The sequence below is a fragment of the Astatotilapia calliptera genome, chromosome 20 (assembly GCF_964374335.1).
Source record: "Astatotilapia calliptera chromosome 20, fAstCal68.1, whole genome shotgun sequence".
NCBI classification, from domain to species: domain Eukaryota; kingdom Metazoa; phylum Chordata; class Actinopteri; order Cichliformes; family Cichlidae; genus Astatotilapia; species Astatotilapia calliptera.
Genome location: NC_137441.1, coordinates 7,361,317 through 7,377,684, shown reverse-complemented (window position 1 = coordinate 7,377,684; position 16,368 = coordinate 7,361,317). Strand labels below are relative to the sequence as shown.

The 16,368-nt window shown below is 39.8% G+C and overlaps 1 protein-coding gene across 1 annotated transcript in view; it reads right to left on the bottom strand.

Moving 5' to 3' along the window:
• The window catches only part of vwa5b1 (von Willebrand factor A domain containing 5B1), a 37,702-nt gene extending 21,683 nt beyond the window's left edge, over positions 1–16,019 (bottom strand). The window contains exons 1-13 of the mRNA XM_026153569.2: positions 15,731–16,019; positions 13,063–13,219; positions 12,710–12,871; positions 11,478–11,697; positions 11,175–11,329; positions 10,241–10,372; positions 7,489–7,613; positions 4,828–5,004; positions 3,741–3,851; positions 2,307–2,509; positions 1,132–1,246; positions 782–967; positions 326–527 (exon numbers count right to left, since the gene is read on the bottom strand). Of these exons, the coding sequence (XP_026009354.1) occupies positions 326–527; positions 782–967; positions 1,132–1,246; positions 2,307–2,509; positions 3,741–3,851; positions 4,828–5,004; positions 7,489–7,613; positions 10,241–10,372; positions 11,175–11,329; positions 11,478–11,697; positions 12,710–12,871; positions 13,063–13,201 (1,927 nt within the window). The 5' untranslated portion in view covers positions 13,202–13,219; positions 15,731–16,019. The remainder of the gene's footprint in view (positions 1–325; positions 528–781; positions 968–1,131; positions 1,247–2,306; positions 2,510–3,740; positions 3,852–4,827; positions 5,005–7,488; positions 7,614–10,240; positions 10,373–11,174; positions 11,330–11,477; positions 11,698–12,709; positions 12,872–13,062; positions 13,220–15,730) is intronic.
• Positions 16,020–16,368: the final 349 nt, after the last annotated feature.

Sequence of the window (16,368 nt, the reverse complement as noted above, 5' to 3'; positions counted from 1 at the left end):
GTCAAGGCATTTCAATCAAAACCACAAATATAAACCTCATAGCAGCGCTGGATGAAAAATGTCAAAGGATCATAAAATTCAATATGACTCATCCTGTGGGTTCCGTGAATACCTGTGCAAAATTTCCTGTCAATCATATAACACACATTTTAGTCTGACTAACACACCACTTCAGCAGTTGGGATGGAAATCATAGTTACACCTAAATTACAGCAATTTGCAAGAATAGGAGCACACAAATTGACATTCTGCAAACCTATAGTTTAGAAAAACAGAAATCCCCTCATTCAGGAGTCAACCACTCATTTCTGCCGTAAGTTCTTACCCATGGGGTCATGGTCTGTGCCGACAGGGCTGCTGTCTATCATGGAGTCCTGGTAGGAATCATACAGAGTTCCAGAATGGCCCTCCCTGTGTGAACCCAGATTGTCACCAGCTGTCTTCACTGGGTCCTCTTCTTGAGAGTGGTAAAACACTGAGCTGGCTGACTCAACAGAGCGCATCATGCTGTATCGCCTCCTCTTATCCTGTTTCGATTTTGAGTAGGTGACACATGCAAAAAGAGACTTTTTCACAAGGTTTGATTAAAAGCTTCCTTAGAGCTGCTTTTATATTTTTATATATCTCCATCAGGATTTACTTCAATGATTAAATGATTTATCACACTGAACATAAACACAAGAAAAACATGGTGTGATCTGATGTTCCTTTTCTGAAGTGTTTACAAAACAGAATATCAACACGCATGCTGTCATTTGTCACTTTTTAAGAGGTGTCTTACAGATTTGGGGTTGTCGTGATAGCGGGTGGCATCACAAACCACGCTGTAGCCAATCAGACTGTCCCCTGGAAACAGAAAAGTGTTGCCCACAGGGGAGAGCAGCACTTCTTTGGTTTCAGGAAAGAGCCATTCGATGGAAATGTCGCTGAGTACAGGAGACATGGTTTTCTTCAGGGACTTTATCATCTGTGGAGTGAAAACAAGCCAACTAAAAAAGACTTTCCACTATAAAAGCCAGCTTCTCTCTGACCAAAACATAAAGTGAATTGTGTCTCTGAGATATGATTTCCTAATTGGTATCAGTGGCGGACACTTGGTGCTTGGAGCAACACAAAGCTGGAAATTAGTACCTTGGGCTGAAGCCTTTCTCCGTCAGCGAGAAACTCCGCTGTTCCTTTGGAAACTGTCGCCAGCCCCTGCACCAGCCTCCTGCAAGCATTCTGTCCTATGCCGAACGTAAAACATCTGCACAAAGACATTAAACACTGCAGCTCCACGAATAGCTCACGAAACACACGAGCATGACAGCAAGCGTCTTCCCAAAATGCGAGCACAACACAAAGACAACTAACGAGATGCTGCAAAGACATTTATGAACTAGAAATAATATAATTCTTCAGTAGCTTTATGTAAAAGCCTACAATATCTTCTGGTGAAACTGAAGTCGAAATAGTTCTCCAGGCAGATTGGCTGATAGCAAACGATTTTACAATTCATATTTCATTTTCCACAGAGGGATGAGCTGCCTAATTTCATTGCACCAGCTTGCATTTTTAATTAAATCAGAGAGTGCAGACTGAAAAAAGAAATTTCTCCCTCGACACAGTTAAAAATCCATCGTGGATTCACAAAAATGTAGATTGATCGTTGTTTGTGCCTGTTTCTGAATGGCGCCTCTTATTTGCAAGCCTAGAGCGATTACAGCCCAGGAAGTGCTGATGGTTTGGTCAAGCTCCGTGTGCCTAATGCAATCGTCTGGGGGGAGGCATCCATTAAAAGGGAGTAGACAAAAGTCAATTATGTCCAGAGTGACTCAGGACAGGATTTTTTCAGTGTGAGACTTAGATGCAGGTGGCAAAATAAAATGATTTCCCAGCATACTGCAGGTCTATTGTTCCACTGGTGCTCCCTCTCACTCGGCAGCTCAACCCGGTGTTCACATGCTTCCTTTCTTTCTTTTTTAATTCCTCATTCACACTGACTTGTTGTTGGTTTTTAATCAGAATTCGAAGCTGAAATGAAATAACACAAGCTGCATGTTGCCAGATTTCATTTTGAAAGGATTACAGCTGCAGAATCAGGTCCTACATTTAACCCTGAGATGTGATTTTATAGTATAGGCAAGCTCCACATTTGCTATCTGCATAAGAAGCAAGGATTTATTACAACAGCATAGTGTCTTTAGCATCAAATGGGTTGCTTGTATATGTCTGGAAACCAGAACAGGTTTTACAGTGAAGATATCCCTAATAATGCTATTCGTTATTCTGTCTAACATTCAGCGTGTGTTAACATTAATACTTGCCTGATGTAGCGTGCATGACTGCGGACCAGATCGATAATTTTGCCCGTGTTACTGACAGCACCGTCTGTGAGCAGGAAGAGCAGGCGGGGGTGTCCACTGATCAAAGGCTGCCTCAGGATCCATGTGAGCGGTGCCAGGATGTTCGTCCCCCCCATGTCAGCTCTTATCTTTCTAACATACTCGCAAGCAATGGCCAGGGCATCCTGGATCATGAAAATAAGATGTTAATTCAAGACATAATGCTGCTGTACTCACACAACACACAAAATGCAAAGATCTATATTTATTCAAGTCAGAAAAAACTGTTTGTGTTAAAATAAGAAGACAGGGTTGTATTATTTCTGAGATTTGAGCAGTTATTAATCAGCACTGAAGCTAAAATGAGCTGGCTGTTTCATAAAGATTGCTCAAAGTGAATCATAAAAGCCTTCAAAATAAAAGGTAAACTACAGTTTAAGTCCTTAGGCTTAATCAGGGCTGTGATTCAGGGATTGTTAGACTTTGCCATGGAGAAACTAATTTGGAGTTTGATGTAAAAATATCCTCCTGCTTAATGTTAAGAACAATGAGATTCATTGTTAAAAAAAAACACTGTTTGTGTGGATTGTGTATGGGGATGTCTGATGTTTTGTTGAGCTGTCAAGACATGACAGCTCCTAGAAGTGAAGCCAAAATATGTTGATAGCCTTCTGGTGGGTGGCTACAGCACTGAGCTCCTTTGGAGGAAGGGAAAAAAACACAAGATGTATCCACTGGGCTAAAAAACAAGGGCAATGCAGAAAAGTGTCCTAAAAGCTGCAGTTCCTCAAATGGCCGCTTGAAGCTAGATCCAAAAGTGAGTCCCATAGACTTATGTGTTAAAATGCTTAACTTTAATGCAGAAACAAACATGTTTTCGGCCTGGCTGAAGTAACAGTTTTGGTTTTTAAAGCTTGGCCAACTAAATCCCAACAATAGTGAGTGAGAAGGACATATACCTGATCCCAAGAGGCATTTTGATTGTTTTAACTGAATGCAACATTACCAGCTTTTTCACCAAGTAAGTACAAAGAGAGTTAAAGAAAGTTAGAACCTTTAAAACTGTTATTGATACTAATTTCAGTTGCTGTTTAGTCTTGTAAGGAGTTTTCAATTGGATTCTGTCCATTAACTTGTACATCTTTTTACCATATTCCACAAAAATCTTCATAGCTTATGGCTTTGAATTGACTTGTTACGCTGGGTAACAAGTTAGATCCAGAGGTTACATTCATCTTCAAGGTAGAATCTGTATATTTGGCTATGTGGCGTTTAAGCGCACACATACTTATGTCCACTCTGAGCTGCACAGTGTTACCCTACTTCCTGCCCCTGAAGGCTTTGTCTGGGTTCTACAACCCATGACCGATAAACTAGCTATGATTATCTCATTATCGTTATAAAGAGCAGCATTACCTCCTCGTAGCTTTGGCTTGTCGTGAATAGTGATTTAAATGTAGATCCAAATCCTACGACATTGAAAACGCAGCCAGGCACCAGGCTCTTCAGATTAACCACCATGGCATCCTACAAAAAAAGACCGAGAGCAGCATTAGTTCCTGACCTGAACAAAGACTGATGTGAAATCTGAAATTCTAAAAGCAAAAAATAAAACACTCCTCTGCTTAATGCGTGGTTAAATGGAAGCATGTGCTCTACACAGCTGTCAGTGCTCCACGGCAGATTTTGCCTGAGAGGAGTGAGAGCCATCATACAGAATCATTTCGTCCATCACCGCCTTTTCTACAGGAGAGGAGCCGTTTCTAGAAGAATACCACTTATCTCAACCTCTGTTCAGGTGGATATCACAAATACCTCATCGACTGCACAATCTCCAATAAAACATTCCTTCAGGTTCAGAAACAGAAATATAATGTTCCAATTTTATAGATGTATTAAAAGCTATTCTGCAGTACTTCTTGGTAAATATTCATTATATCGCAGTCAGGCTCACCTTGGTCTTAAGCCCAGACTGTGTAGTAACACCTTCAATAAAACCCAGGGTATGAGTCACAAATGCACACCTGCCAGCATCACATCGCAGGACACATTCAGTGCACAAGCAGCCAAATAAACATGGTAAAAAATATATCCACCTTGAATGACCCTGAGTTAGCTTTATAGGTAGCCTATTGAAGACCGATTAGACTTCAAATCCTAGCAACTGGAAGATGGGCGGATAGTGAATGATTTGTACGATCAATATCCTTGAATGCATGCCTTCCTACAGCTGATTAAGCACATACAATCTTCACAGATAGCAGAAACACTAAGACCTTGAGCTTAAAAAGCTATTTGACGACATGTGATTGATTAACTTTGCATTTAATCTCTTTGGAAAATGTATATTGATGTGTTTGACATCAACTGTAATACTTTTTAATGAAAAAACTCTTGATGGCATGTGATACGGTGTGTAATTTATATGTAAATCAGCATGCATCTTAATGTTTGCTCGCAGATCACCTTTATAGCAACGCATGGCGCATTGAGATTAAAATACCTTCACACGGTTGATGTTAACCCCGCTCATGCTGCCGCTGCGGTCGATGAGGAAGATGAATTCGCCGTGAACCTTCCTCAAGTCAGAGCAAATGGACTTGAGGTCAGGGCAGAAGTTCAACATAACCACAGGGTTGTGGAGGATATCCTTATGGAGTCTCTTGTGAATTATATCTACCTATAAAGGCAGCAAAACAGAAGCATGAATTAAATGGGGTTCGGTTTGACTGACAATTTTGCTCAGGCTTTAATTAAAGGTTTGAAGAAGCAAGAAAGGTGACAAGTTATCAGGTCAGTAGAAGAATCACATCAATTATTCTATGTATATGTGCTGGAAAAGTCAAAGCAGACTGTGCAGAGCCTTTGGAGTGTTTCCATAGAAACACATTTTTATGGCTAAGTGCTCTCTCCTCCTCCTCCTGTTTGCTGCTGGTCACTTAACAACCTCATCATAGCTGAGACGCGAATGGACACATGCATGACCAGGGGCGCAGCAGTGAAAGTGGAGCTAACGAGCTGAAGCCCAGAGAAGTCTCTCTTTGTTCATTATCAAATAACACTTTGTCTTTTACCTAAATTATGTTGTGCTTTATCTCCAAGCAAAGCTCACAAAAGAAGAATCGCATGTTTCTTTTAACCAGATGTTTACTGTGTAGGTACACTTAGTACTACCAATTAACAGTTATTTAAGATAAGATAAGATAAGATAAGATAAGATAAGATAAGATAAGATAAGATAAGATAAGATAAGATAGAACTTTATTAATCCCTCGGGTGGGTTCCTCTGGGAAATTCGACTTCCAAAAAAAAGCACAGCAACGACCGAAGTAGCCACTCAAAAGACGAGCCTTTTTATCTACTTACTATGGACCCAGATTTTTGCTATTTAACATAAAAATATTATCTGTTTTAGTTTAAACATTTAGTTAGCAGTGCTTTAATTACATATTAGAATGAAGCATCAGTTAGATGCTTCCTAACTGACTGGATGGCAAAAGCTCAACATAGCTGGAGTTGAACTGTTCTTTTTCCAGCAAAGGAATAATTGTACAATATTCATCTTTAATGACTCTAAAAAACAAGAGTTTGATGGACTTATTTGAATTTATTTGGGATTTTCCATAATCCACACAGGGTCAAAAGTGCACACACAGGTTCAAATATATACAAATACTGCCACTAATATGGTTAAATGTCCCTTAGCAGATTCCACCTAGACCAGATGCTTCTGGTAGACATCAACAAGCTTCTGGCAGAATTGGTAGAATTCATTGAAATTGGTTGGTTTCCTAGCAAACACCTGGCATTTAAGTATAGTCCATAATTTTTTAATAGAACCATATTCTTTGGTCTTTGTGAAGGCTATTCTAAAAGTTTAATGTCAGCCTTCTTTATCCATTTCTTATGCGTTTGGGATTGTTGTCCTGTTGGAACGGCTAACTGTGTACAAGTTTTAAGGGCAGGGAAGTAATCATGAGTGACAAAATGTCAGTGTTTTCAGTTTATGTTCTTATGCTATATCTTGAGATAATGTAGAGTTATAGGATTATTATTCGTTTGCTTTGAGTTTATACTAGTTATGTTTCACCTAGGTCTTCTTTGTTAGTCTCGTGTATTTCTTGTCTGTGTTGTCAAGCCTGTGGTGTCATGTCTACGTGTCTCAGTGTTTTCCTGTTTTATTTTGAAGAGTCAGGTGTCTCCATGTTCAGTGTGTTTTGTTTTACTTATGTGTCATTATGATTATTTGTGCCAGCTGTTTCCCCATGTGTTTCCACTCTGACCCCCTCCTGTGTCTATTTAGTCTGTTTTCTTTCAGTATTTGTCAGGTCGTCTGTGTTACCTCCCACCACATCTCGTCAGGTTTCCAGGGTTTTGTTCAGGGCATGTTTATGTTTCTTGGTCTCATAGTCTCTCTCGTCCTCCTGCTCAAAATCATGTTCATAGTTGTTATAGTAATTCCTAGCTTTTCCAGTTTATGTTTTAGCTTATTTCTTGCCACAGTTTGTGTTGCTTTGCTTTTGCATTCATGTAATCAGCTGTAATAAAGACTCGTTCGTCTGCATTTGGGTCCACTATTCACACTGCACACAGTCTGTTCCTGCAGATTGGTCTCACAAAAAGGTTAAAGTTATGGCTAACTAGCGTAACTGAGTAGTATTTAATACCATCTTAGCTTTGGAGTAGTAGCTTTTCAGCATTAAGCTTGGTTTAAGATACTAAATTTAATGTTTTAACATATACATTTAATTATAGTGTGATTTTCAGCAATGCTGATTATCACACAAATTTCTTTAAACAAACTGTATAATATAACAAAAAGAACACAGTAGAGGTTTTCCTTTACCTGTCTGGGTTTTAAGGCACTTACTGTCGTTAGATCAGTTTAAATAAAAAATCTCTGTCATAGTTTACCTGCCAACTTTAATAAAGTTTCATAATACAAAAGGAAGTTTCAGTATTTATGCCACACAGGAGCCAATTCAACCCTATTTTGAAACCGCAGTGCGTAATATCATTGTATTATACAACACTAAATTGCAACAAATAGCCAAATAAATAATATTTTTCACAGGGAAATATTTGTGATATCATGCTCAAAATGAAAGCAGTGTGATATTGTGCTTATCAGTTCAGGTGTGGTGCTCATGCCATGGACACTCACTTTCCTCTCATTGCTGGAGTCCTTCTTGGTGGCCTTGATGAAATCGCTCCGGCTGTGAAGATACTCATCATACTCCTCCTGTGTCATGTCCCCGTTCTCAATGAGCACATGCGGCACATGAGGCTCTAAAGTGGCACAGTTGGTCATGGCAAAGACATTACTATAAATGCCTCAGACAAGATTATGAAGCAGATGGACAATGTCTGAAGCTGAAGGGAAGGAAAGTGCGGAAATCTAAAAATACAGATTTTCACTGTCTTGGCCTTATTACTTTTTTCCTCATTCTTCCCTTTTGTGTCTCGTACTTTCTATCGCCCTATCCTTTCATATTTTATGGCAACAACATTGCCCAACACATCATTTAAAATGTAAACCACCACCATCTAGAGTTATAAGCATAAAATACCACTTACAGAGTAATGCTCCAGGGTATCATTCACAATAAGCAATAAGATGTACTACTGCAGGTATCCTTATTGTCCCTGTATCAAAATCATTATATGCAAATCTACACATGATAAGTGCTACTTTAAGTTTTATTTATATACCACCAATTCAAAACAGCAGTCGTCTCAAAATATTGAAGAAAGCAACACAACAATCACATGATTTCCTATGAACAACTAACAGAGAGACCAGGGTCCAAATACAAACGATAGAAAGAATAAAAGTTCATGACATGGAGTAGTGGCTTATTAATGAAAAGAGGGAAATTATGAGTAGAAAATTACAGGTCACACAGGCTTTTATATCCTTAAGACATGTCTGTAGTTTAACAAATTCATTTGCATCATCTTGTTTTTATAGGTATAGTTGTAACAGAGAAGCTGCAGGGAGTGGAGACAGTGAAGGCAGATGAGTTTAAATCCCTGGAGGGGAACAACCAAAGCAATAGACAGTGCACAATGAAGAAAGAGATAAAGATGAGACTGCAGGCAGGGTGGAGCAGGTGGAGACGAGAGTCAGAAAGATAGAAAGGGAAGAATGAAAGGAAAGATTTGCAAGATGGTAGTGAGTCCTGCTATGATGGTTGGTTTGGAGATGGTTGTACTAACAGAAAGACACGAGGCTAAGCTGAAGGTGGCAGGGTTGCAGATGATGAGATTTTCTCTGGGAGTCACCAGCATGGACAGGATTACAAATTAGTGTATCAGAGGGACAACTGAGGATGAACGGTTTGGAGACAAAGCCTGGTAGTCGAGGATGGTTTGGACATGTGCAGAGGAGGGATAGTGAATACAGTATATGAAACAAAGGATGCTGAATATGAAGCTGCTAGGTAGGCGGGAAAAATGGAAGACCACAATATGATACTGAGAAGCATGCACAAAACCCTGCAGACTCATTGTCTCTGCAGCAAAATGTGATCAATGGTAATGCGCTCCACAAAGATCAAGCACAAGGTCAAGCACAAAGATCTTCAGTATCCTTCACTAGAGCAGTTTCAGCGATGAACTGTAACTCTTTAAATAAACACTTCCTCTGGAAATGATCACATAGCTGGGTCAGACATTGTATATTCTTTCAAAACCTGTAAATCTCCTAATATATGTTCATATACGTAGGAGGTCTTTCCACGGTTAAATTATTCCTTTAAAGTGCTGAAATTCTAACCAATTCTCAGATGGGTTGGTTGGTAATATTTATTTATATTGTGTTCTTTAAACTTGCACCTATATGTGTTTGGTTCCTCTCCCTCTGAACCAGACACATTGTGTTACTGTTAGGATTGAGAGGTGACAGATAAAAAAAAAAAGAAACGATGCTCAGGCATCTGTGCAAATCTTGGGGATTTCAACTGTTATTTTTCTTCTCTGCATAGACTTTGCAGGTCTTGAAAAAGCTTATCTAAAGCATATCTAAAATGCCCAAAATGTTTTTCTAGCTTTCTGCAGACAATGAGAGAAAAGCGCTTTTGTGTTATTAAAGAAAACTTCTGACATTAAAATTCATGAGGAAGTTCAATTAATTAGATATTTTCTTGGTTGAGAGACCCATCCTTTCATCCATCCATTTTATGCTGCTGATAAGCTCAGTTTATTGATAGAAAATAACATTTGGAAATACTTTTTCATTTCTTATGATTTTTGTTAATATGCATTTTTCTCTGGTCATAAATCAGATATTAATTTCCAATACATGAAGTATTAAAATCCTTAAATTTAAAGGTTGAACCTTTCAGAAACTCAGCAATAAGTTGACACAATTAGGCAATTAATCAACCAAGCTGATGATGAAACCCAACTGTTCCTCTTTTCCTGTTGCACCTCAATTTCCTCCATCTCTCTGGTCTGGCTGAGCGTCCATGTTGTGATTGAAACTGCAGCACTCGTATGAGATGAATTAAATTGCCCGACTCTGGCCGCAGGTCTGTTTGTGAACAAAGCCTTCATAAGAGGCCTATTGGATCAGTTTGAGCGGGGCTCGTTCCTCCCTCTGGGAGACAAACGGCCCACACACACACACTGCAGGTTAAGACAACGGTGAGGGAAATACAAGAACCAGAAAACTGACAATACCCACCCACACGGCAGAGTCTGGCTCTACTGGCATGTCATACATTAATAACAGAAGACCTTTTTCCTGAAGAGGCACTCACAAACACAACGTGAGGCAGTGAATCACCTTTTCACTGATCTTATTATGGGCTGCAGTAAAAGTCTCACAGAGCTGAAGTAACTTTTTTTTGGTTTTGTTTTACTTGAGGGTGGAAGAACAAAATTGTGGGGCTGTTTTTAAGTTGAAGACTTACCGCTTGGGTAGATGAGGATTACGACCGGGTAGTCATAAGTGTACTTGTCTGCCAGAGTGATTACAATGCTGGTAGCAGAGCGGGCCAGAGGATCTGCATCAGCTCGGATGGCGTGAGAAGGGCTCTCCACACCTGCGCAGAGCATCATCCACAGCAGATCAAATAACAAGTTGTTAGTCCTCTAAACTGAAGCCACTAAAGAACAGAACATCTTCAGTAGCAAAACATATTAAGTCAGGTAGAGCATGAAAGCAGGCCTGCAGATGTGCTGCAACTGTAGGCAGACTACAGCAGCTTAAATAGAGGGCTATGTAACTTGCCAAATGGATGTGCACAGCGGTACCTGCTGAGCCATCAGCTAATGTTGGCTGAGATTAGCAGATCCGCCAGAACTGTCCAGAGCTTAATTTGGTTGCCTGCCTATAATAATGGTCAATTTGTTCTCTTTTAATACTTACCGTACATAATAAGAGAATGTACTAATTTCAAATCTGTGGATTAAATATGAAGCTTCATTCATGAGACTTAAGTTTAGCCCAGGATAATAAAAAAAGAAAACAAAAAAACACAATGAAACCAGCAAAACCAGCGATATCTAGTTAGTCATAACTAGATATCTCAGAACTTTATGGTGAGACACAAGCTTAGTCAAGCATTAGTGCCCACTTGATATTTTAATATTTGTAGGCTCATTCAAGAGCTTCAGAATTGCTGGTACTAGAACAAAAATCCATGCTAGCTGTGTAGCATTCTGTATAGTCTATGCTAGGCCAAGTCCCCCTCTTTTAGAAGAGTCGGTGAAAATATATAGCAGGATCAAATCTCTGCAAACACGTGTTTTTCACACTTCACTGCAGTAATCATCTTAATGTGCTGCTTCTTACTGCAGACAGATGCACTTTCAAGAAATTCTCATGAGAGAAATTTGACGGACCTGCGAGGAGATAGGGAGCTCGTATCTCAAGCTGGAAATTAAACTCATAGTCCATGGAGTTGATGGCCTCCTCCTCCAGCAATAAAGCCAACCAAAGCTGAGGTGTGTTGGGAGTTTGGTCATGAGGACTTGAAGCAGAGGTCTGTCTGTCCCGCCTAAAAGTGGGAAAATTATAGATATGTTAAAACCATATAGAAGTATGAGAACTGGAGTTTAAAGAGCCTAAAGTGCCAGATGCCATTTAGAAATATACCATCTTAAGCCAACCAGACAGTGATTTCTGCTGTTCTTCAACTTTCTTACGTTCTGGAGAAGTTTGGGGACAGTCCCTGTTCCTCGTTGATGGACCTCTGCACCCGGGGCGTACACACAGGTGGAGATGAGACTCTGATGCCCCCACTTGGCAGAGTGGAAAGCTCAGAGGAGGTACTGACCAAAATGTGGACCGTCTCCATGGGAGGGATGATCCCAAGGTTAACTACTAACACGGTCCTCTCAAAATCCTCATCCATCACTATGTGTCCTGTTAGAAGGGGAAACAGCAGATTTTTAAACTATAACCACAGTAACTACGATCCTGCATGTATAAAATATTAAACAAAACTGTTCAACCGTTTTCTTACAACAAATTACTTTCTTGAATTATCCCTTTTTTCTTTCTAAAACAATTAGTCCTACTGATTGATTGATGTATAAAATCTCACTTACGTCTCTTGACTCCAATGTACACCTTTCCTAAGCACAGGACTTTAAGCACAATCCTAATGCTGGGCATTGAAAAATCTTTAGGGTTACTTCAAAATTGAATGTCAGTCACTTTCAGTATCTCTGTTTTGTTTTGTTTTTTCAAGTAATGACGCAGTTTGCTTCACTTGATTATCAATGGAGAAAAAAGGGAGAGCAGAAATCTTTTCTGTTATCTAAGCAAAGAATGATCAAGCTTGAAGCAGCCGGGTGGAGCATAAACTGACTTCCCATGCTTAGTACAAAGCTGGATGCTACATCCACTGTTACATGGTAAATTTTGCGTCCCCTCATACATGCTAATGCACCTGAAGCCCATTTGTTGACTGCAGGAAGCTCCCCCCAGAGCAAAAGCAAATATTGTACCATGCATATTTCACAGGGCCTGACAGGTTAAGTACTACCCCTTGTGGTGACATGACTGATATATTTTGATCTTATTTTGTTTTTTGGAGGTCTAATGACTTGAATCCAATAACTACTCTGCTTTGGTCTCCACCAGCTCCCGAGGGAAATATCTGGCTTTTAGCTGCTCTGGCATCATCTGGTAGGGATTACCAAAGAGGAAATGTGGGGTTTCTGAAAGATAACAAAACACACCCTATAACTGCAGCTGTGAAACCAATTCAAAGATATAAACGAGCCTAAACCACTCCACAAAGCTGGCAGGGAGTTGCAGACTGGAGTAATGCTTCTCAGTGGTTTCCTCAACTTGAACACCTTTAACTTTCACTCATCTCATTTGATCTTTTGCTAATATAACAGTATTGATTAGAGCTGCTTGGTCTTACCGCTGCCACTCTGGAGAGCTCCATTAGAAGTGCCGCAGCAATCCAGATAACAGTCGTCGATTTTTGCCTTGTCTTTGATCTGAAGTGTTATAATCTGACTAGATATCATAGCCTCGAAGCCTACAACAATAGAATTTTCCTCCAGTGGATAAATGAAGATCCCTAAAAGACAGTAAGAGAGAGACACAAAACAAAAATAAGAAAGAGCTTTATCCAGACACACCAACCAAGCATTTCCTATTCAGTCGATAATAATGAATTTTACAAGTGCCTAAAAGAGCATGCGGTTAATCTAAATTGGCCGAAAGTGGTGAGCCATCAAATTACTGAAATGACAAATGAGTCTCGCTCACCTTCAATTGCATGATCCTCAATATTTTCATAGGTCATAGAAGCTGTCAGAGCCAAAGTGTAACCCCTGACACAGGAACTGATGTCAGACACACTGAGTGGCAGAGCGCCCCGGTTCTCCTTGTTAATGAGTCCAGGCATTGTGGTGGTTTTAGGATGCTGGTGGGAAAAGAAAACGTTCATCAGTCATAAAACATTTGCAAATGGGGAGAATTAGGTATGTAAGTATGTACATATATCTATGTGCAATGTAGTAATAAAATAGATGGACATTGAAGCTTAGCATTTTCAAATCTCCCCTTTGGTCATTTGAAGCTAGAAAATCCTAGCAAGGTATGGATGTGACTGACTCATACAGGAGCATCAAGATCTGCTTGATACTCCTGTACTGATGATGATGGACAGTTTATACCAGCAAGCCATCTGGCTACTGAGCTGCTGAAAATCTAAATACCTTGCACTTGTACTGAAATTGCTGGACCCTTACCCACTGCCTCTCTGTATGTATATGTATATGTACATAGACATGTATCCACTTAACTATATTAACTATTTCATTACTGCTAATGATATTCCAGTGGTATGTGAATATAACAGAAAAATTTGAAACTTAAAATCTGAACTATTGGTATTAAGGTTGAAATTTAAAAAAAAAAAATAGAATTATTAATGTCATGATGGAATTTCCCACATTGACATGTAGCTAGCCTCTCTCAAACTAGTGAGCTCAATAATGGCTACCGAATTGAGGAACTTGGCATCTGTTTGCTACAACAGTAACAAGTCAATTAAGTCAATTAGCTGCTAGCTGCCACTAGCAAATGCATATACCGCTAGTTAGCATGTGCAGCCTTGTTAAATAATTCAAAAAGTTCTTACATCTATAGCTCAATTTGGTTGTAGCTGCCAAGATTTGACCAATATGAAGCTAGAACATATATTTCTGTATTATCTCTCAAATTTGAACGCTTTGGTGTTCTCTCTATTCTTATCTTTGTTCTAATCTTATATTTTATTGCTTGCTTTCCCAGCAGTAACACTAAAACATATCACAGATTCTTACTAAAAACTAGATCTGAAAGGGGCTACCTAGATGTCAGTTCAGCACAGCACATTTTTTACATGATCGGAGCTTCTCTTTTTTCTTTTTTTTTTGATAGGATGCAAAAACACAACGCCTAAGGTAAATTGGCACAGGTGTTTAGGACATTTCAGGAAAAGGTCAGCAGCAGAACACAATTAAAGCACCATCATTTTTTGCAACACAACAGTGATATGCTGTAGCTCGAGAAGACAGGGAACTGCATTGTGTGCTATGAGACATGAAAAAAGAAATTTCACGTGCTTTAAATATACTCGCAAAGGAAAACAGCACTGCTAATTATTTAGGTAAGTATTCAATAAAATTGTGTTTCTTTTGGGCTGTGCTTCATCGTTAATGGTGTCTCCTCCACCAGAAATCTTGGTTATGTGCTGTGAAGGGTCTGCATCTGCTGCATGACCAGAGCTTAGCACAGGCTTGATGGGAAGCATTGTGACGAAAGCAATATCCATAGAGACAGCTCTGCTTGCTTGCCTGCAGACTGACCAGTAACATCTCCAAGTGTGCATTCATTTGTGATAGAGGGGCTGATTGCACTTTTTGGTCACACAAACCATAAAATCGTATAAAAATTAAGTAAATTCAAACTTCAGGCACAACATCCACACTCTCTGACTACATTGGACGCCCGTGAGAATCACAAAACAGATTTGATTAGTATTTGAAATTGTCCAACTAGGTTTTAAGGTGCCACATGGTTGTTTATTGCGAAGAAAAGGTCAGAGATGCATTTGTGTTCGTCTGTCTCAACACTGCCATCATGTGCTCAGTAAACCACTGACTGAGAAGGAATACACACACACACACACACAAACACACAAACACACACACACACACACACACACATATAGATAGATAGATAGATAGATAGATAGATAGATAGATAGATAGATAGATAGATAGATAGATAGATAGATAGATAGATAGATATTTTTATACATACATATATGTCACTCTATAGATTAGAAAGTGAAAAATCAAGACTGCAAAAGATTCATTTTCTGTTACTGAAATGTCAATCTAAGAAACACTACAAGGAGAAATCACATCAACGTATATTTATAAAATCACAAGTTACTTGGAAATAAAGCATTACTGTCATGGAATAGGTTCTTATTCTTCAAAAGTCAATCTAAAAAGCTTCACTTCAGTGCGCCTAGTGAGCATCTGTCTCTTTAGGGTCCTCACTTTATAGTAATTAGTGTTAAAAAGTGGCAGTCCCAGGATGCTTCTCTCCTGATTGACTCAGTCACATGAATCTTCCAGCCACGCTCTGGGGTTTGCCATCAACTCTGAACATTTTCTATCAGCAATGCAAGCGTCCTCTGAACTCATTAGTGTCGAATCAGAGAGCGGATGCTGTGGAAAACCACCTGTTGAAACGCAGTCTGTTTACACTGAGACGCAGCACTGGCAGTTTTAATCATCATCACACTGGCTGACCTTTTTTCTTCATTTAAAACAAATGACAGGCTTGTTTGAGATGTGGGCCATCAGAGAGACACTCTGCAGCATGAAAACATATCTGATATGCAGATCCCCTTTTTTTTGATCTCTCATTATCTTACCTTTCATTTGCGTTAACTTGGCATGCAGTAAGCTCCCTCTCGCTCTCTCTTTTTCTCTCTATCAGAAGTCCACTTGTCGTGAAAGATATCCTCCTCCTCCACCTCTCTCAGATGCCCCTTTTTTGTTCTCTCTCTGTGGCGTAGAGGAAATAGGAGTGTGGCCACAGGTGATGGAAACTACACATGCAGCGGCCACAAGAAAGAAAGGGTAGCTGCTGCAGCGGCTCAATCAGCAACATGTGGTTGCAAAAACTGTTTCATTTATTCTCTCCTCCTCCTCCTCTTCTTGACTGTGTGGACGCTGGAGTTTCAGAGAGAGACAGACAGAAAGAGAGAGAGGGACTGAGACACAGGGTCCAAACATCCCCCTTCCCATCCCCATTCAAAGCACCACCCACTCATTCAAGCCCTCGATGACAGTGTGTTAGGTATCCTCTTTAATAACATGAGATCAGTGCCTGACATGTACTGTAACACCAGGAGCAGAGAGGTGGGAAATACAGCGTTACAGGTCTCCCTCGTATCACCTAGAATCTCTCCTGTGGTGCGATTGGAAAGCCCTTAATGTTTTTAACCCAGTGTGGGCGTTTGGCTGTCTCTCTGTTTTGCGATCACTCTGTTACATCCATCTGTTTTCT